The sequence below is a fragment of the Podarcis vaucheri genome (assembly GCF_965113315.1).
Source record: "Podarcis vaucheri genome assembly, chromosome: 7".
Classification (NCBI taxonomy): Eukaryota; Metazoa; Chordata; class Lepidosauria; order Squamata; family Lacertidae; genus Podarcis; species Podarcis vaucheri.
The window spans coordinates 30,401,062-30,422,058 of record NC_138765.1 but is presented as its reverse complement, the minus strand read 5'-3'; the positions used below and the strand labels follow the sequence as shown (position 1 = coordinate 30,422,058).

The window sequence follows — 20,997 nt, the reverse complement described above, 5'->3', positions numbered from 1 at the left end:
CAGTTGATCTGTACTGAAGCTGAAGTAATTTAGTGAGTCTTGGGTGGGGGAAGGCAAAACAACACATTTATTGAATGCAATTCAGAAATCAAAGTTAGAGAGGTCACACTCATTCACACAAGTGCCACTGGGATATTTAGCGGGAATGGGTGCTCTCTCTGATGGGCAGGTGGAGCTAAGCAAGATGGAAGCTTCCACTGATCCTAGGGATGCAGAGGTCTTGCCCACAAATGGGTCCCTCTAGCTGGAGTTCTTACACGTTTTCTGCCTGGATCTGAGCTGCTTCTTTTGTACCTTGTAAGGTTATCCAGTGCATGACAGGCTGATTTGCACCATAGCAACCAATTATTAGGCTGCTTTTTTCTGGGGGAGACTTAAGTACCAGGTGTGGGGAACTTTGGGCCTTCCAGATGTTGCTGAACTACAGCTCCCACCATTCCTAGCCCTTGGCCATGCTTGCTAAGACTGATGAGAGCTGTAGTTTATTAACATCTGGCAGGTCAAAGGTTTCCCACACCTGAACTATTAACTGAAATGTTACCATGCTTCTGAAGTTTCTGCTGGGCCTGTGACTTCCAATTATGATGGCTCTTGTCTTGTTACTGGTGGCTTTATGGTGGTGCTGTAGAGGCAGTGCTCTAACATTCAGTTTGTGATAGTAAGCAGCAGTTCATTTCCCATGCTGACTTCATTGCTTTAGTATTTTTCAGCTGGAGTCACAATCCACTTAGGCCATTTATGCACAGGGTTAATTGGGACATTAAAGGCAGTGGTAGCAGTAAGAAAGATGGTAGGCATATGGGGATATAAAATTACAACTGTGGAGGCATAGCACATTATAAAATACTTAGCTCCATATATCACACTGTACACTTGTACAACTTTTCCACATTACCAATCACTCCCTTGCAAGGTGCAACAGCTGAAAGTGCACCACCTAGAAAACGCTCCCAGAATCCTCTGCAAGGTGGCAAGAATTTTACAACAGACAACTCAGTGTGGAAAGTTGTTAAAACCACTGCATTTAAGGTGCTGGCAGGGGGAGGTCAAGTGAGGTAAAATCCACATTTCCACGCCCCCCTGCCAAAGCAAAATCCTCAGCATTTTGCAGGTTCAGCTGTAAATAGTATGCCTTAGAGAAAAGAAGGTGGTTGGCAGCCTCCTTAATAAAGCAGTAATGTAGTTCATTCATTGCAAACAAATGGTTCCTACGAAAAGGTTACACAACTTCTGGTGGCTTTAATGGCAGATCGACAAAATCTTCCACAACTAATTTACTGCAGTCTTGATGCCTGTATTCAATATCCAGCAGCTAAATGTGGAAACTAAAAACAAAGAAACGTTATTTTTTTCTATGAGGAAAGCTAACATCTAAGGCTTTTTAGTTTAGAGGAAAGGTGGGTAAGAGAGGGCATGGTAAAGAACAGCATGGAAAGTGGATAAAGAACAGTTAGCACAGTGACTAATAGCTAGTGTGAAATTTAAAAACTTACCTCCCAAAAAGCTTGATCATCAAAATACTTTGTTATAGGAGGTGCTTTCCAGAATTCAAAAGTTAGTAAGAAACCTAAGACATTGGGAAAAGAATGCAAAACATGTACGGAAAAGTGACAAACCTTTCCCAAAATACCTTTCACTGTACCCTCTAAGGCCCCATATGCACTATACACTGAAAGCAGTATCATACAACTTTAAATAGTAATGGCTTCCCCCAAAGAATCCTGGGAACTGTAGTTTGGTAAGGGTGTTGAGAGTTGCTAGGAGACGCCTGTTCACCTCAGAGTTGCAACTCTCAGAGCAGTTTAACAGTCAATCCCTCCTTTCTTGGAATTGTAGCTCTGTGAAGGGAATAAGGGTCTCCTAATTGTACTCAGCATCCTTAAGAACCTAGAGTTATGAGGATTATTTGGAGAAAGGCATTCTTGTTTAAAGTGGTATGATATCACTAAACACATAGCTCGGGCCTAAGTTCACTGTTGAAGCACATCCTCCAACCGTAGCTATTTGACAGTTGGAACACTAGTTTTTCGCTTGATAGACCTGTATGAACATATATGGAGGAATTACAACTTTAAAATTATAGGCTTGCATCCCCTAGACCCATTAAATAAATGAGGCAGGTAAGTGATGTCTCTCTTAAGCCTAAAGTGTGGCATAGGCTGTGTACACACCAGAGCATTAACATGCACATAGGTCACACAGATCCCAGTTTACCATGTGGCACTTTAGCGCATATTCATCCACACATGAGTGCTTTCAGTTAAATTCTTTTCCCATCTACACTAGTGGGTGGTGCTCGATGGGGTATATTATCACTCAGATCCAGGGCAAATTCTCCTGCTTCTTTGTTAGTTTCTACATCTACTGACATTATCAAGCATTCTTGAAGTTTTCACTTTATCTTTGCTTCCTCCTCTGCTACTCCACATATCCAGTGGATCATCCAGTCTAGCCCCTTGCTTGGTGCAGCATTGAAAAGGTACAATGTGTGCCCATTGAGCAATCAGACACCAGTAGCATTCAAGGAAAGGAGAGGCTTTAGCTCCATAGAAAATCACAAAGAGTGTTTGCGATAACAGACCTGTAATGAGTCCAGCCATCAGACCCAGCGAAATGATCGCGCAGGATGCACCAAGTTCAATCAAAGCCAAATAACCCATTCTGAAAATCACAACAAAAACCATTCACAAACCAGTAAGTGCTTTACCACTTATTCAGTGCTACAGTCTTGGTGTTTTTCCATAGGCCTTACACTCTGTTATTGATGGGGGAGAATTCCGTGTGATCCAAAATTCATATAATATGAAGTGATTTAATTTGCATTTCCAAAAACATTTGCATGAATCAAAACATAACCATTCTTTGACATTTGCACTTCTCTGAATTTTGCTATGCTGCTATCCCAGCAAACGTGCTAAAAAAAACTATATAAGGAGTGAGTGTGCCTAAAAATGTATATACAAAAATGCAACACATTAGAGAAAATGATTTGCAAACATGTTATGTTAGGCAAAATTGCATACAAAAATATGTAAGGGGCAATATGATGCTGGAAGTTTTTTGTGAAGTCTATCACAAACTGCAGCAGAAATGAAGCCACCTGGACCAAAGAGAAAATTAAAGGAACAAAATTTAGAAGATCAATCCTTCCTTACTATCTCTGTCTCCTATTTTTAAACTTTCTCTATTTAGAGAGCCCTTTTCACACCAGCTGATCTTACAAAGAGCTCCTTCACAATTGCCATTGAACCATAGTACACTACAGAGAAACTGGAGGGCACACACTTCAAGTGTGTTACTACTGACCAAGAGCTTTCCACTGACTTGTTTGAATTGAATTTTTGCTAGATAATGTCCAGTACTACAGTGGATAGTATTTCCTCCCCCCCCCCTTGCCTTTAAAACTTTTTAAAATAAAACCCTCAAGGTGGTGCAAGGTTTCTGTCTACAGCTTTCTGTCTACACACTTCCTGGTGGGGCCCAATAACTATCTCTTGAAAAGTTCAGAGGAGATAACATTTGAGAGAGAGGTTCCACCTACCCTTCTAGGTCTTCCTGGCTGTCTATTAGGATAAGAATAATGCGGGTGATCCCTCCAATCAAACTGGGCAGGCCAAAGGTGTAAAGAACTCCACAGGTATCATGAATCCTGAGCGCTGGTTCCAGGCGCTTCTGAGTTTGATGGGAAGGGTACATGTGAAAAACACAAATGCTGTGTAAACACCACAAAATTCAAAGCACATTTCAATCATGCAACTCCCCCAAAAGGAACTGTAATTTTATTTCATGGAGCTGCAATTCCCAGCACCTTCAATAAACTTCAGTTCCCAATAATCTTGGGCAGGGAGTAGTTTAAATGTATGGGATGTGTGCAGCCAAAGAGTCATGTGAATAACCTTTAACGCTGCAAATCAGAAGGTAGCTGTTGAAGGGCTTGTGGGCTGGCTATAAGCAGGACTGTCTTGTCAGCCACAATGTCATGGAAGCACAGAGAAGGGGACACTGCTTAGCAGTAGATCAGGAAGGTTCAGTTTCTGGCATTAAGAAGTTTAGAGCAACAAGACTGGAAAAGACTAGCATATGTTGAAAAAGACCCGAGAGAGCCTGTGTGGCATAGTGGTTTGCAGCCAGATCAGGACCAGGCAGTAAGGTAAAGGTAAAGGTACCCCTGCCCGTACGGGCCAGTCGTGTCCGACTCTAGGGTTGTGTGCTCATCTCACTTAAGAGGCCAGGAGCCAGCGCTGTCCGCAGACACTTCCGGGTCACGTGGCCAGCGTGACGAAGCTGCATCTGGCGAGCCGGCACCAGCGCAGCACACGGAAACGCCGTTTACCTTCCTGCTATAAAGCAGTACCTATTTATCTACTTGCACTTAGGGGTGCTTTCGAACTGCTAGGTGGGCAGGAGCTGGGACTGAAAGACGGGAGCTCACCCCACCGCGGGGATTCGAACCACCGACCATACGATCGGCAAGTCCTAGGCACTGAGGTTTTACCCACAGCGCCACCCGCGTCCAAGGAAGACCAAGGTTCAAATCCTCATTCAGCTATGAAGCTCACTGGGCCAGCCACAGTCCCTCAGCCTATCCTACCTCACAGCATTGATGTGAGTATAAAATGGAGAGGGAGGAATACCATTTATGCCACTTCGACCTCCTCAGAGAAAAGGTGGGGTATAAATGTAATAATAAATAAATGGATAGGGTTTCATTAACCAAAAGAGTCAAGGATTCCCCTGCTGCTCTGTAAGATGACGTGTGCAGGTCTCCTTCTTGGGGCTGGCCCTACCATTAGGCAATGTGAGGAAGCTGCCTCCAACAGATGCTTCAGAGACAAGAACTTTAAGCACCATCCCACTAAACCTGCCTGCTGCTCTCAGATGAAGATGAGACTCGGTCTTATCACCACTGTTGAAATTAGAGTCAACTGCCAACCTGACTGGCTTTTGCACAAGGAATGGGGGAGGCGCCATTTTGCCCTTTGCCTCAGGCAGCAAAATGCCCGCTCCTCCTTGCCCACAATCCAAAATGGGATGGTTCAAAATGGGAACTGTTACCTGTAAAAAGGCAAAGCCAAGCACAGAGCCTGCCCCGGCCACCAGACCTAAAGTCATCGCAATCCAAGGGTATCGGATGATGGAAACTGAGGAGCCAACAGCAACCCCACCGGCCAGAGTGGCATTCTGGATGTGGGCCTGTAGAACAAGCAAAAGAAGAAAGTGAGGAATGAAAAAAGTCGGCTGGAAACAGTTTACTAGTGAAAAACGCTGGTGTGGGTGGGTAGATGTTTGTGTGGGTGCACGTGTGCATGTCTTAAACCAGGATTTCCAGCAGTCAGGCACCAGTTAGGCCGCAGAACCAGCCTGTCCACCACATACCAGCAAATTCAAGTCGCACACTTCTAGCTGACCATTAGGTCTTGTGCAAGAAGCCAGTTTCCCCAGAAGATCAGACTTTCTGCGATAAGGAAATTGATGGGGACCTGCACTGGAAGTGTGAGACGGGCACTTGCTTTGATGCATGCATTCTCCAGTCTCCATGCAAACAAATGAGAGGGAATGCTCATTAAATAACCAATGCAAGCAAATATGCAAGCAAATTAGGATGATTTCTCAATAAATAGGTTGCTTGGAAGTGTGAGCATCTCTCTTCCGGCTGTCTCTCTAGTTAGGAGAAAGTCCCTCTAGATTGAAAGCTAGAGAACAGGAACTTCTGACTTACCATGTGGAACATCCCATCACTACTGGTAGCCTTTGAGAATGCAAATGCGGCCACAGCACTTGTAGCCATTGCAAAATAGGTGTTGTAAATGGCAGCCTGTTTTTCCTCTTCTTTCTCTACCAACACAGAATTGAAGCTGGGCCAGAATGTCCAAAGGAAGAGAGTACCTAGTGAACACCCACACACAAAAAGAACAATTAGTGCCCTCTTGAACCCATTAGATAATTGTTTTTGTTGGAAGTGACAGAGTGCAACTCAGCTTGCACTGTATCGGCTAATGTATCTGCATGAGAAAGGGCAGATAGAGAGAGGAACCTCCAAGCTTCCTAGACTGTCCTGCTTGTGCCTGACCTATTGATCTTCCTGCAGGTAATCTTATGATTGCAGACCTCACTTCCTCCTCACCTTCCCCCTTCTTCTCCAGGGACCCCATATGAGAACAGATTTATTTTGAGATTTGTCCTGTTGAGATGCCAGAGCAAGCGTGGCTCAATTGGCCAGGGAGAACTAGGATCTTTCCTATCAAACACATATTTCCAACTATAAACATTAGCTTTGTTACTTTCCTAAACCTGAAGTCCCAATGAGATTGTATCTAGCGTACAAAGAACTCCTCCAGCCGGTATTCTGTGTTCAGTTAAGACTCTGCTAAGCATTCAACTCCAAATGCTCACAGACTGGGAACCAGGAAGGCTTGGGCTTGGATTGGCAGGCCCCAATACAAGAGGAGGAAGCAAAAGAGAAGGGGAAGCCTGAACGATGGGAACTGGGGTTAGTGGAGGGGGCTATCTTGACTTCAGCCACTTTAGAAGGAATGTTGGCTCCCCACCCCCGACCTTCCAGCAGAGCAGAACGCCTCTGTGGAGACAGTGGGCAGCCGAAGGGGGAGGCAGCTCAGGAGGGGGCTGCAATTGATCAGGCACCTGAACGGGAGGGTGCTGTATTGTTGCCTAGAACCAGGAGCTGCCTCCACGGATGGGAGAAGACCCACCAACCCCAAAGCAGCATGCGGTGGCAATCCCAACATTTCTATAAAGCGAGTGAGCCCCAACAGTGAGTGCACCACGCCTCATCTTCACAAGCTTGGCAGGTAGGGTAGTGGTAACTATTGGGGCATCTTCACTGCTTCCATCCAGTTCTGACTTTACTGCCCAACAGGGCCGTCTTAAGCATATCCTGCACCATGGTGGAAAGATCCCTCCGGCGCCCACCCCACCCCCATTTCCCAGAGTTGTCAACCTTTTTTAAGGGGGGACCCCAAAATTGTTGACCTTTTTTAGGAAAGGCTGCTCCCGCCCTCGCGCTGCTGCCCCGTGCTGCTCACACATGGCCAGGCATCGGCTCCCGCAGTGGGATCATGGTGTGGGGCTGGGCAGCCGGGTGGCACGGGAGGCAGGCGGGGGTCTCGTCCGGGCAGGGACAGGCGAAGCAAGCTGGGCCATCCGCTTCCCCACAGCAGAGAAGCGCACACACTCAGCCACAGTTTCACCTTCCTTGCTTGGGGAGGAAGGGGGGGAGGAGAGAGTGTGACTGGGAGGGGATCGGGCAGGGGAAGGAAACGCAGTCGGTGTGAAGGAGTGCAGAGGTGGTGGGGGCAGCGGGAGGAGGCAGGCTCCGTGCAAGGAGGTGGAGAAGAGGGGAAGGAGGGAGGGGCGCTGGGGGCGGCAGTTGCAGTGTGGCGCCTTGAGAGCAGGGATCTTTCAAGGTAGAGTGGACGGGGAAGTGGTGGTAGAGTCACGTTTATTATGCGCAGACCTTGGGATGCAAGCACACACCACGCAGCTGAGGTGGTGGTGTGTCATGGAACTAGTGGAGAGAGCTCCGGACTGCAGGAAGGCATCTGGAGCCTTCCTGCCTCCGATGGGTGCAGGAGGCTCGCAGGCACAAAGCCCCCACTCCACCTCGCTTACCTCACCACTCTCCCCTCCCTGGACTCTCTGCCTGACACCCTCTACTGCTTGGCGCCCTGGCTCGCTGCGCCACTACGCCCAATGGTAAAGACGTCCCTGCTGCCCGATTCCTGCACTCCTGAATCATGGCTCTTGAACTCTGGGCCTGCTGTTGAGCCTCTACCATTATGTGCCTGAAACTACCTACACATTAGTGCATCTGGTTGCATGTATTGGCAGCGAGCCAGGACAGCTTCAACCAGATTAACCTGTGCTGCCAATGTCCCCCCAGCCTGAGGATATAGCACTGCCATCCTCGGACTCAGAGGCCTCCATCGCAAAGGCCCTTGTGAGACCAGAGTCTTCCCTGCTCTGCTGGAGCAAAAGACTGATTGAGCTGCCTAGGGCCCTTTAACTGGTAAGTCACTTTACAGCAGGGGCAGGGCTGCAATATAGATGCACCTGCTGTGGTTATTTTGAGCTCAGTCTTCATTTGATGGCTGCTGAAGCAACATCAGAGTGCTGCTCTCCTACAGAGCAGCTTGAGCTTTACATCTAGCCATAGCCCTGTCTTGTACCAATGGATGGGTGGATCTGTCCACTGCAGTTTCTCTCAGTTTCTTGTTTTTCTGAACTTAAATTTAGTTCTCCACATGTATGTGGAAATTTGAATTTAAAAAAGAACAGCAGCAGAATTCCTGCAGGCTCTTTTTCAGAAACAATGCACAATCTGAAGAAAGACTTCCTGCATTTATTATGTTTTACATTTATATTCCACGTTGTTTTCCTTCATGAAGCCCAAGGCAGTGTAAACAAAGTTCCCAGGAAGTCACCCATCCAAGCACAGACCATGCCTAGACCATCTTAGCTTCAACAAGGTAGTGGTCTCATGTGACCATCCCCAGAGACACTACATTGCCTTTGGTCCAGCAGTCCTTCCCAACACCCCAGGAGTGGAGCAAGCAATTTGCAACAATTTGTTTACCACTACTGCTTTTGGCACTACCTATACTTAAACAAACAACAGAAAAACCTAAACAGCATTCAAGATTCAGCCTATCAATCATCCTGCACATGGCAAAACAAACACTGAGCCAAGAAGATATGTAACTGGATCTCCCACTGAGGTATTATGTTTGCAAGGAAACAACAGGTGCGTGTTGCTTGTAATTTATTGCAGCCACGGGAGGCAGGCAGGGATCTGTCTGCAATAACCGCAGTGAAGAGTTGACCACCGTGGAAATTCCATGCCTATCAGCAAGTTCAAGACAAGTGTCAGGCTCAGAAGCTTCAGCTTAAAGTACTAGCAACAGAATCTCCCATGTTCTTCCTCTGTCAAGCTGCTCCTCTAACCCAGGGATGCAGTACCCTTTTCAGACTCATGGCAGCATTCCCACCTGGGCAGAAGTGGGTGGAGTCGCCACAATAGCTTTCCAGCAATAGTGTCACTGCTGTTTACCAGGAGAGGGACAGGTGAGATAGAGATGTTTAAAAAATGAAATAGGAGTGGAAATGTTTGCCTATTCATCCCATTCCTGGAACGGAAATCAATCAAGTAAACACGATTGATATCTACTGTTTTTGCTCTCAGCCCATCAACAATATATGACTAATTAATTTGCATGGCGCTTCCCTTGCGTTGAAATGAATAGGGTGGAATAACATAAACTACGTAATGAATTACGTAAGTTTTGCAATTTCGCCACAGCAGAACATGACACAAATCACGTAATTTTGGGCAGCAGGTAAACTGCAGCAGAACACAAACAGAGCTGCTGTGTTAGAAACTGAGATATGAAAGCTATGAGCTAAATGACACCTTAATCCTAGGTTATGGGTGCAACAACGGAATGTCTAGGCACACTTTTTTATAACAAGAATACAAAGCTGAAAATGAATGAACTGCAGCTAAAAATATTATGTTCTTTTTCACATGGTCTAGTCCTTCCTCTGCCCACCTCCCTAATATTTTTAAGAGGGTCTCTTCTCCAGTCTTCAGAGAGTAGTTGGAAGTGGGGAGGCAGAAAAAGGCCCTCCTTTCCTTCCACTTCCACTCTGCAGTTTTAATCTGAAATCATAGGCGCAGTACTGTGCCCTGAGCTCAGAAACTGCTTACGCTAATGAAATTCCCTGTCGCAAAATGCGCCTAGAACAATGAGAGTTTCGAACACTACGAAGCTGCATGTGATGGATACAGGGCGTAATGGGAGACGATGCCTTCTTGCACCCCTATGGTGGGGTTGGGGCTGTGCCACACAGTGGCGTAAGCACCAAGATTGCCTCCACTGGTGGGCCATGCAGCCCGGACTTTAACCCTCTCAGCTTGAGGCTGCAATGCTGTTGCTGGGAGGCTATTGCTGCAGCTCCACCCCTCTGAGCAAGCACAAAATAACTGCCATGGGTAGCAAAAGAAGAGATGTTGGTCCTTTGCACAAGCGAGTACTGTGCTCGTGGCACTTTTATCAATATGCGAATACTGACACCTCATTTTTACAAAAAGAAAAAAGCCACCATCATTATTATTGCCATATGCATTAATTTTCCAGGATAGCGTAAAACACCCTAACACAAGTGATGACTGCATATTTCAGCAACATGGCCCTCAATGATTCTGCTCCAATTGTTTTTTTGGAGAGGGAAATTTTCACCTAATCACAAATTACACACACGACTTTTGGCAACCTGGGCCTGTGGGATGGGCGGATCCCTACACCAAACACTGTTCTGCTATGAAAAAGCCATGCTTATCTGTATAAGCAGAAGGAAATGTCTCTGAGGCCCAACCTCTAACACACACGCCACCCATTAACGTTGTAGCACCAATCAAACTATGACTCTCTGGCCAGCAGAGAAATATGGAGAGACTGGAACTGCACTTTACAGCTCAATTAGTGGAGCATGTCACTTCTGCCAATTAAAAAAAAACCTCTGGTCTTTCTGGGCTGGGCACTTTTCCTTGCAGGCTTTTTGTCTCTCTGTGTCATTCTATAAGACTGTTTCCATGAAGGTTCAGCCTGAAGAGCACATACAAATGTGTTTGTAATTATTACACTGAATCTGGCACTTCAAGTTGAAGGCAACATCAGATCACTTTAAACAGCCATGGATTCCCCCAAAGAATCCTGGGAAGTGTAGTTTGTTAAGGGTGCAAGGGGTTAAGTGACCCCCATTGTCCGCACAGAGCTACAACCTCAGAGTGGTTTAACCCCTCTTCACAGGAAACTCTAGGGACTGCAGTTCTATGAGGGGAATAGGGGTCTCCTAACAATTATTGACATTCCTAATGGTGAAGAAGACCGGCCAGGTGGCAAGCTTTCCTTCTCAGTTTGCTGCACAGGTGCTGCCGATGGGCAACTTCAAGGTCCCTCTGTAGGCTTCTTTCTCTTTAAACTAGACTTGGACTAGGCAGCCCTTCAAACAAAGGACTCCTTCAAACAGATGGCTGTAAAAGCAGAACACATGTTCACTTTACCTCCAGGTAGATGCCCCAGAAAGATATCCATGATATCAAAAGCTGTTGAGAGATCCAGCAGAACCAAGAGATAGGCTTAGTGCATGGCAAAAGTCATCCGCCAATACAATCACTGTTCCTGAACTGGGCCTGAACCCAGATTCCAAATAGTCACAGCTATGTACGTGCCATACATGTACATGTATGCACCGCCCCCCCCCCCGAATCCTGAGAATTGCAGCACCCTTAAACTACAGTTCTCAGGATTTGGGGGGAGGGGAGTTGGGATGTGCTTTGAATGCACTTGAGATCTATAGTGTGTATGCAGCCTGAGTTTCATTTAAGAACACTTGAAGAAGAATCACCAGAGCTATACACACACCAAATATTGTCAGATCTTTGTTGAAATCAAACTCAGAAGTCAAACATCAGCTGCTGAATAATGTATCCTACTATGTCAAATGCCACATTTCAACATCAACATCCACTGGGGGAAATTTCTCAAAACGTCTTTGTTTCAAGCTCCAGTAAAGAGATTTGTTTGACCTCCTACCCTGCCTTAGGACACTGATGAAAACAGCTTACCCAGCATTGCAAACATATCAGAAGCAGGCTTTGATCTTTCTTTCTCAACTTTTGGGTGCAGCGAGGAATTGTTGAGGAACCAGGAGACAGTGGAGCCAAAAAATGCCCCAAACAAATGAACATGCATCATGCTGATGTGGCTGTTAATCTGTAGACCACAAAAAAAAACAGTCACCATTTCATAGAGAGCCAGGGTGGAATGTATTCTGTGGGGAACTGGATGCTGGAATGGACAGGACTTTAATCTGATTCAGCACAGCTCTTCCGTTAATATATATTATGTGGGAACTGCAATAAAAACGTTGCAGCGTGCTCCTGCTCCATGTGCCTGCCAGCCAGCCATCTTTGTCCTCTTCCATATCCTATTCCTCTCTCTGGTTTTCTGTTTTCCACCCCAACATACCCACTGAGGCTGCTTCACCCTCACTTTGCAGGGTATTCCCCCTCTAAAGTTATTTTGACTTCTGCAAATTCTGGGTCCCCCCACGCCGGCAAATCTGCCTGGGCTGTGCTATTTTGCCTACCCACTCAGGGAACTGAGCTTGAAATTAATATACAGGATTAGACAACGCTGTGGAAGAGGGTTATCTATCAGTGGCACAATAGCTAAACAGAATCTCCATAGTTCAGAGCAGGGGTCAGGAACCTCTAGCTCACGGGCCAATCTTGGCCCACCATGGGAACCAATTTGGCCAAGGGGGCCATTTCCCCAAAGCCACACCCCTGTCAATCAGCTAACATCACTCATAACTTCAGGTGATGGGTGAAAATGCAGGGTTCAATTCTGCTGGAAACTGGCACACACATCCAAGGCAAGCAACCCTGGTTTTTTGGTTTTTTGGCAGGCTTCAGCTGTGAGAGGGCCTGCTCATGATGGGGAGAGGAGAAAGAAGCCCTTGCCAACCCCAAACTTGGTGCTTGGGGAGAGCTGCGCAAGGAATTTTGACAGGTGAGCAGGACGACCCACCTATCAATCATGGGGTGCCATAATGACATCATGTGATTGACAGGTGGGTTGCCCCTGCCCACCTGTCAAAGTTGGCCTCTGGGGCGGAGCCAGATAAAGTTCCAGGGAAACAAGCCACTTGTTGCTGAGGGCTTTCCATTGGAGCTCCTTGCTGGCTGCTGGTGGGGTACAGGATGCTGGACTAGTTGGGTCTCTGGTCTGATCCAGCGCCAAGGGTTGGTAATCAAAGCTACTAGAGGCCAGCAACCTTAAGTCTTATGACACAGAGAGCAACTCTTGAGAAAGGCTGCCTTGGCAGCTAATGCCAATTAGGGAAGATGGCAAAACAGGGCAGCTGTGCTTGACCTTCAGATACCACAAAGGGACAGTTCCTGAGGGGGAAAGGCCTCTGGAAATGGGAAGCTGCCACACAATCACCCACCCATCCCACGCCTTGTCACAGGAGCAAAGAGGTTTCTATACATACCCCCAGAACATCCACAATGATCCATCTGTTCCCAGCGAAAGCAGCCACCTCCACCATAGCCATGCAGATTAACTGCATCAGATTGGCTTTGCCGAGGATCGCGCCAGCTGAAATCAGCACTGCTGTAATACTCATAATGGCTGCCAAGATGCTTTGGGAAAAGAAAAAGGAGAAAGCAGTATTGTCCGTAGCATTGTTTTAGAGTGCTGAAGAAGCCCCCTCCCCTCCTCCAGATTGGGAGACCGGGTGGTATCCACAAACAGGATGTGCAGACAGTGTGGATATAGCCAACTAACCTGTTCCATCAGCGCAAGCATTTCCGATTGTGCATCAAAATTTCCCCCTCTCCTCTCCCCACGCTCCCTGAACCTCCACAAATCTCTGGAGGATTTCATGAACTCCCATAACAGATTTAGGGGGCATGTAGGGGGAGGAAGGGGGACGGGGTTCTCCTGCATGGAAGTTGTCACTGTTCTCTCTTCAAGCCCCTCCTGCTTCTAGGAAACAGTGGGGCAGGGGAAAGCAGGGATTTGACTGGCACACCCCACATCTGAGCAGCCCCTTCCTCCACTTCTGACAGCTCCTGTGCCCCCGCCTCTGCCTACTCCGACCTTTCCTCTTCCCCACTGCCCTGGTTCCTGCCTCACAGGTGGCACCAAACCCCATAAATCTCTGTCCCTATCTCCTGGGTCAGTCTCCAGTCCCCTTGCCTCTGCCACACACTCGTCAGAGCCCTGACATGGCGCCTGGGATGACACACAGGAACGTCATCTAAAAGCAAAGCCAAGACTGCATTTTCTCCAGAAGTAGGGCTTTAATTATATGGACATTTATGGCAACTTAATAAATTAGTTGATCCACCAAATTTCATACGATTAATCAATATTTTTTATTATTCAGGTGACACCTGGTCAGGCAATCTAATTGTTTAACCCATCTGCAATAAAATAAAACAAAACTTACATAAAACTCTCTCTCTCTCTCTCCCTCTGTGTGTGTGTGTGTGTGTGTGTGTGTAGCATCCATAGCTGGGGAAATCTTTTACAAGTGATAGTTTGCTCCTCCTGTTTCCTAATTAGCTAGAAACCTCTGGATTCTGCCTCCCAGGCCAGGGCCTCTACTGTCTATTATTGCAAGGGTGAGGAAACTTTGGCCCTTCAGATGTTGGTGAACTACAATTCCCATCAGACCCGGCAAGCATGGTGAGGGATGAGGGGAGCTGTACTTGAGCAACATCTGGAGGGCCAAAGATTCCCCACCCCATAGCTTTTGGGTTTAGCTAGCCCGCCACTGGGTCTGTGTATTGATTTAGGCTGCAGCTGATCCACAGTAAATTCTGAGGCGTTTCACAAGCCTGAAAAAATTCTGGGTATCCAGAAACTGCTGAGGATGTAACTAGGGGTGGCGCCAAATCTTTTCCTAAATGCCTTGGGTGCATCAGAGTCAGCAATGGATTCAGGGGAAATTGAATTGAAGGATGATCTGCATTACTGGCTGGATATTAATTTGAGGGAATAAATTAATTTTAGATGACTTTATCTGGATATGATTTGGGGATAAAGAATCGGGTACTCGAAGGAAAATTTAATTGATTTGGAGCAAGCTCTATTGGGTAATGAACTGAAGAGGAAATCATTTGGGTTGATCTGCTGGGTTGACTAACTGACAAATGTATCTGAGGTGATTTGGATGGAAAACTCATTATCTTGCCTTCTGCGACTTTTAAATTTTAAATTTTGCATCTTTACATGTAAATTGGCATGTGCAAATTTTTCACAAATGTGTATCTATGAGACTATACTGCAAATCTTGCAAATACCAAACAATGCCCCTGAAGAACTGATTTTTATGCGTTGCTTGGGTTGGCCTGAATGTTGAAGAATCATTTCATTTAAAGAAAAAAACACACCAATAGAGATTTATGCTACAGGTGCGATGAAAGGAGTTGCAGATGCCCTGACAATAAGGTATAATACGTTCACTAATCCACTCATCCACTCACTCAAACACTTATTTTCTAGCTTAGACTTTGCCAAACTGGCACCTTCCAGATGTTTTGGGATTCAAGTTGCATCAATCCCAGTCCCAAACATCTGGAGGGTACCAGGCTCATAAAGGCTGCTCTAGCTAATAAATGCAGGTGTGTGTGGGTCAGTATTTTGGAGCACACCAGGAATGAAGACAAAGCACATTATTAAGAAAGGGAACAGGCTCATTCATTTTGAGTTCAGCCCCTTGATCGTTTTGGTTGCCCTCATAATAAACAGCTATGAGGATGGGAAGCCTAGTATTATTGGGCTAAAAGTGGGCACAGTTTGTTTGCTCTGTGAATGAGAGCGGGGAGGGAGGGAGGAGCGAGAGAGGGAATGAGAAAGAAGAGCAATATTTCTTGGTCTCCAGCTGCCCATGTTTCAAAGAAACCTGCTAAACTAAATCCATAAAGCCTCAGACATAGCAACCACTGGTCAAGGCAGGGCCCTGTAAAGCGTGTTATCTACCTTTGCAGATTTATCTTCACTTGCCCATCTGAGAAATGGAAAATGAAGCCGTTCACGATCAAAGCCCACTGCACTCCAAGGGCTGCAAGGAAAAGGCTGAATCCAGCGCTGCTGAAGCCGTATCTTCTCAGGAAGGCCAGGAGGAAGGCAAAGCCCAAGACCACCATGATGTTGACATCTTGAAATGCTGCGTGCAAGAGAGGCCATTATTCATTTGTTACTTACATTTGTTACTTTTTACATGCGGACATAAACACACTCCAGATGTAACTCATCAAATACTAACACTACTTAAAATAATGCAATCAACTTACTCTCATTTGGGGGAAATTGAGCCTCACCCTTGGAGACTCTCCCCAGCCACTTAAGTATTTGCTCAATTAACCTACTAATTAAAAAGAATAACACCTGCAACCCTAATTTCAATTAACAAGCAGGCTTACCTGGGTAGAGCGCAAGGTCTTCTTGAACACTTTGATGGTCATATGAAAAGAAAAAGAAAAATATAAGGATGAAAGCAGCTTCCAAAAAGAAAATGAGCCCAGGCAGGCGAATCCGGAGACTTGGAGGATACTGAGAACCCATCGTGTGTCCATGAACTACAGCATTTCAAAAGGGAAGCGGGTGTTAATTCCTTGAGTTAAAAGAGAGAAAGTAGCTGAGAAAGTCTGAATGTGATAGCCAGAAGGCATTAAGTCCTTATCTAATGCCGCCCAGGAGAGCAGGCCAGTCTTCTGTTGCTGGGTATTTTGACTCCTGTGGAGTTGCCTTGTGATCTGAGGTTGTGGGATAAGGCTGTGCTAGAATGAGGGCTCTTTTGAGTGGTCAGAATTATTCCAGAGGAATTAACGACTAACTTAGGTTCATTAATTTCAGTGAGTCTGAGCAGGGCTAGCACTGGATACATCCCGAATAACTATTTGATATGGGAAAAACTTTCATGGCCCAGCTGCATGGAGTGTGATGTTCAGTTTTCCAGTACAGTGGTACCTTGGTTTATGAACTTAATCCATTCTGGAAGTCCGTTCTTAAACCAAAGCAGTCTTAAACCAAGGCATACTTTCCCATAGCAGCGGGGGGACTCGATTTACAAATGGAACACACTCAACAGGAAGTGGAACATGTTGTGTTTCCAAGGCAAAGTTCACAAACCAAAACACCTACTTCTCGGTTTGCAGCGTTCTTAATCCAAGTTGTTCATAAACTAAGCTGTTCTTAAACCAAGGTACCACTGTAAAGAGAAAAGGTGTGTGTGTAAAGCTGGTGTTAAATTATAATGGAATAATAATACTGTAATAATAATAACAATAATTTATTACTCTGCCCATCTGACTGGGTTGCCCTTTGGGCAGCTTCCAACAGAATATAAAAAATAACAAAACATCAGACATTAAAAACTTCCCAACGCAGGGCTGCCTTCAGAAAATCGTATACTGGTAATTGTTTATGTCTTTGACATCTGATGGGAGTCCAAAAGCACAAGCTTGCATCAAAATTGCATTGTCAGTCATTTGTGAACCGCTCTGAGATCTTTTGATGAAGGGCAATATATATATATATATATATATTTTTAAAAAAAGGTTAGTGCAAGGATTTCTGCTTGTGTAGCAGAACTCCCCCCCCCCATGAACCCCTAAAACCTGCTCTGTGTGTTTCCCCAACCCTTTGAAGCAGATTTGGGGAAGCTGCTGAGCGCATGCAGGCAGAAAAGAATTCCATTGCACAAATACTTGTGCTAATGGAATGGGAGCGTTAGATACTACCCACAATATGTGGTAATTGAACTGGACCTTTCATGTGCACAAAATAAGCTTTCATAGCAACTGCAACTGTAGACAGCACAATCATCTTAGTATTGCTGAGTGAAGTGACAATTCAATTAAGATTGTAGGCACATGCAAGATAAGCACCCTGACCATTGATAACAGCAGTGATTGATGTCAGTAGAATCATCTTAGCATTCCTAAACAAATTAATACCTGCAGTGAGACTAGAAACCATTGTCTCTATTGAGAACGGAGTGAATATAATAAAAAGGTGAAGTAACAGGGGCACAATCCAGTGAGATGTTCTCTGGAGCAATCATGGGAAAATTGAAATGGGCAGCTTCCCATCTGCTCCTGCCATAAGCCTGGGCCAAGAAACCAGCTGGATGGGTGGGGACTGGCACTATCAGTGGGCTCTGCTTTCTGAGGATGCTGCGTGCTGTCACAGGCCTTGGTATGGACCACTTTCATTCACTAATTTATTTATTTCAATTAGGGATCGGGGGAGAAATTTTGATTCAGTTCACAGTCACCCTTCGAAATTTGCACTTCTCATAATTTTGCAATGCTGCTATCCAGCCAAGTAAAGTGCACCAAAAAGGTACTAGGGTAAAATGTGTATTAAAATGCATGTTAGTGAAAATAACATACACAATTGCAGCATATGATGGAGAATTGCTTTCAAAAATGTGTACGTAAGGCAAAATTAGGGATGCGGGTGGCACTGTGGGTAAAACCTCAGTGCCTAGGACTTGCCAATCATATGGCCGGAGGTTCAAATCCCCGCGGCGGGGTGAGCTCCCGTCGTTCAGTCCCAGCTCCTGCCCACCTAGCAGTTCGAAAGCACTCTTAAGTGCAAGTAGATAAATAGGGACCGCTTACCAGCGGGAAGGTAAACGGCATTCCGTGTGCTGCGCTGGCTCGCCAGCTGCAGCTTCATCACGCTGGCCACGTGACCCGGAAGTGTCTTCGGACGGCGCTGGCTCATGGCCTCTAGAGCGAGATGAGCATGCAACCCTAGAGTCGGACACGACTGGCCCGTACGGGCAGAGGTACCTTTACCTTTAAGGCAAAATTGCATACAAAAATATGCATATTAGAAATTCACGCTAAGATGCTGAGTTTTCCCAAGGATTTTACAAAAAAATGCAAATTGATGTGGAAATAATAATAATAATAATAATTTATTTATACCCCGCCCACCTGGCTGGGTTTCCCCAGCCACTCTGGGCGGCTTCCAACAGATTAAAAACACAATAAAACATCTAACATTAAAAGCTTCCCTAAACAGGGCTGCCTTCAGATGTCTTCTAAAAGTCAGATAGTTGTTTATTTCCTTGACATCTGATGGGAGGGCATTCCACAAGGCGGGCGACAGTACCAAGAAGGCCCTCTGCCTGGGTTCCCTGTAACCTCACTTTCACAGTGAGGAAACTGCCAGAAGGACCTCAGTGTCTGGGCTGAACGATGGGGATGGAGACGCTCCTTCAAGTATACCGGGCAGAGGCCGTGGAGAACTGAACTTGAGTTTGGAAAAATGAGAAACAGAAAAACCAAAATTCTCCCATCCCCAATGGAGGAAAAGTGTTGTTGCACACCATCCCAATCTCCCGAGTGGTGCAAGATTCCAGGGGTTCCAGGCGCCTGTCCAGGGTTCGTGCTTCCTTTTGAATGAGGGACAGCAGAGACTGTGGTGTCTTTGTGATGTGTTGTTTATCTATACATATATACCACCTGAGCCTACAATGGAGGGGTTCACAGCTGATCTTGCTTCTCCTATAGCCACGGCCTTGGATTCCAGCAGAAATCTGGCATAGCCCTGTCTCCTAGCTGCACAGCCTGCTGGCTTCTACATTACCTACCGCAACTCTGCTGTTGCATTTCTAACAACCAGAGTTTTGAGGTACATTCGTTATCTGACAGAGAGCCACTTCCTTTGTTACCTTAATGGCTCATACGTAAGGTGGTCATTACCTCACCAGGGAGCTAGCCTGGCTATTCCAGGAATTGCATTCGCGCTGGATCTAAGACTTGGAAGGGGGCTCAAGCATACAGCCTACCCTCTGCAAACTCATAACAGTATCCTTGTTTGAAGCAGAAACATTTCCATTTGTGTTATTGACTGTAAGCCACCTACAGACGCTGTGAGAAAAGCCTCCCGGCCACTAAATAAATATTTTCATGATAATTAGCTTGTTTCTATTTTGTCCATACACGGGTTACTTATTGATTACTTTTCTGTATCTCACTCTTCTTCAGTCATGGAACCCAAGGAAGCCTCTTATCTAGGCCTGGCTAGATTCAGACCTGCTGAGTTCCCTTAAAGCTGTTGTATCATTGGAAGGCCTTTTCTGTACTGATGCTGCCATAATCAGCAAGTGGCAGCCCCTTCCACAGGGAAATCAAACTGTATTATTCTCCCCAAGTGTTTATAACATTGTTACAGGATGCAATCCTAGCCCCATTCACCTGGGAATAAGCTCCATTGAATTCAATGGGACTTTCTTTGTAAATGTGTTCAGGGTTGCAGTCTTAGTCTGGAGCTAAGCGGGCTATAAACTTCTGGGTTTTACTGTTGACTTATTACTGCTCTAACGATTGTTGTTGGCCACTTAGGTCAGCTCCATTTGCAGGAGGAAAGAGGAACATAAAAGCTCATTAAAAAGATTAAACAAGGTGCCTTCCCATGATGCAGTTCTTCTCTTCTGACGCTGCCACGTCCTAGGCATGTCTACTCAGAGGCGAGCATTGCTGTATTTAATGGGACTTACCTCCAGAAAAGCATGAATAGGCATGCAGCCTTGCCCCTGAGTAGACATGCACAGGATAGGATCGGGCTGTCAAGCTGCGATGCTTTATAATCGCTTTCACACGCGAGGCAAACTGCATGGGACTTACTTCAAAGCAAAAAACGCTCAGGGCCTGGGGCATAACAGCATTTTCTCAACTGGCAAAATATTTACCCACATAACAAAACCTGGCTGGTAACTAGGAATACACCCAGCTCCTCCCTTGGCAGAGAGCAGCAGCTACTGCTGCTACCTTAACAAATGCCTGTCAGGGAAGAAAGGTCTTCTTTGATTGGCCAAGACTCAGTTTCCCGTGTCACTTTACTTAGCCGTTACACCCAGTCTCACCTCTCGCATTCTCTATTGGTCCTCCTTAACACCATTTATTGAAGTCAGAAATTTATTGGATATATAGCCTGTCAGTCAAGCTGGAGGGCGGGACTGTGAGCGAGCTGTGTTAGAATGCAGCGGGATCACCATTCTTTGCCTCTTTTTACCTTTGGTCCTTGGATTACGCGAGCCTTTTAGTCGGGGTTTTATTGGCCAGTAGTCCCGCCAATCAAACCATAGGGGCCCGTACCTAAATGTCAAAGCTAAAGGCGGGATACAAAAAAGCTCCTTTCTTTCATTGGGGGATAGCTAGGCTGCTCCTCCTACTTTGGTACCAACTATTCAACGATTGGGTAGCCTCGCCATCAATTTAACAAATCCTTACTTTCACGGGCTGCTCTGGACGCCGTTCTCCCTGCTGGGCGGGACTCGTCATTCTGGAAAAGGGCGGGACCAGAAGCGTCGATCTCCTCATTGGTTCTGCCGCCCGCCTCTCTACCCTCTAGCCCCATGTTGATTGATTCGCTCGTCCGTCGA

The 20,997-nt window shown here is 46.0% G+C and overlaps 1 protein-coding gene across 10 annotated transcripts; it reads right to left on the bottom strand.

Annotated features, from left to right (window-relative positions):
• Nucleotides 1-44: 44 nt before the first annotated feature.
• On the bottom strand, nucleotides 45-20,997 carry LOC309537160 (RH-like protein). 10 transcript variants are annotated; one of them, XM_082231758.1, is made up of 13 exons: nucleotides 20,240-20,470; nucleotides 19,843-19,962; nucleotides 16,740-16,806; nucleotides 16,019-16,047; nucleotides 15,576-15,762; nucleotides 13,078-13,228; nucleotides 11,645-11,792; nucleotides 5,720-5,886; nucleotides 5,056-5,193; nucleotides 3,542-3,672; nucleotides 2,582-2,661; nucleotides 1,494-1,567; nucleotides 45-1,325 (listed from the first exon to the last, which is right to left on the bottom strand). In XM_082231758.1, coding segments are annotated over exons 2-13 (1,200 nt in total). In that variant the 5' UTR covers nucleotides 19,844-19,962; nucleotides 20,240-20,470; the 3' UTR covers nucleotides 45-1,298. The 10 variants fall into 10 exon arrangements, with proteins under 10 accessions (XP_082087884.1, XP_082087885.1, XP_082087879.1 ...); XM_082231759.1 differs by lacking the exon at nucleotides 19,843-19,962 and having other exon boundaries at nucleotides 20,240-20,255; XM_082231753.1 differs by lacking the exons at nucleotides 16,740-16,806; nucleotides 19,843-19,962; nucleotides 20,240-20,470 and adding an exon at nucleotides 20,846-20,997 and having other exon boundaries at nucleotides 16,019-16,174.

Coding starts and splice junctions, on each gene's coding strand:
- LOC309537160 (XM_082231752.1), bottom strand. CDS start 20,272: ATGCCCCAGGCCCTGAGCGTTTTTTGCTTTGAAGTAAGTCCCATGCAG. Junction 13,229..15,575: donor GTGAAGATAAATCTGCAAAG/GTAGATAACACG, acceptor CTTTTCCCAAAG/CATCTTGGCAGCCATTATGA. Junction 5,887..11,644: donor TGATATGTTTGCAATGCTGG/GTAAGCTGTTTT, acceptor GGTGTTCACTAG/GTACTCTCTTCCTTTGGACA.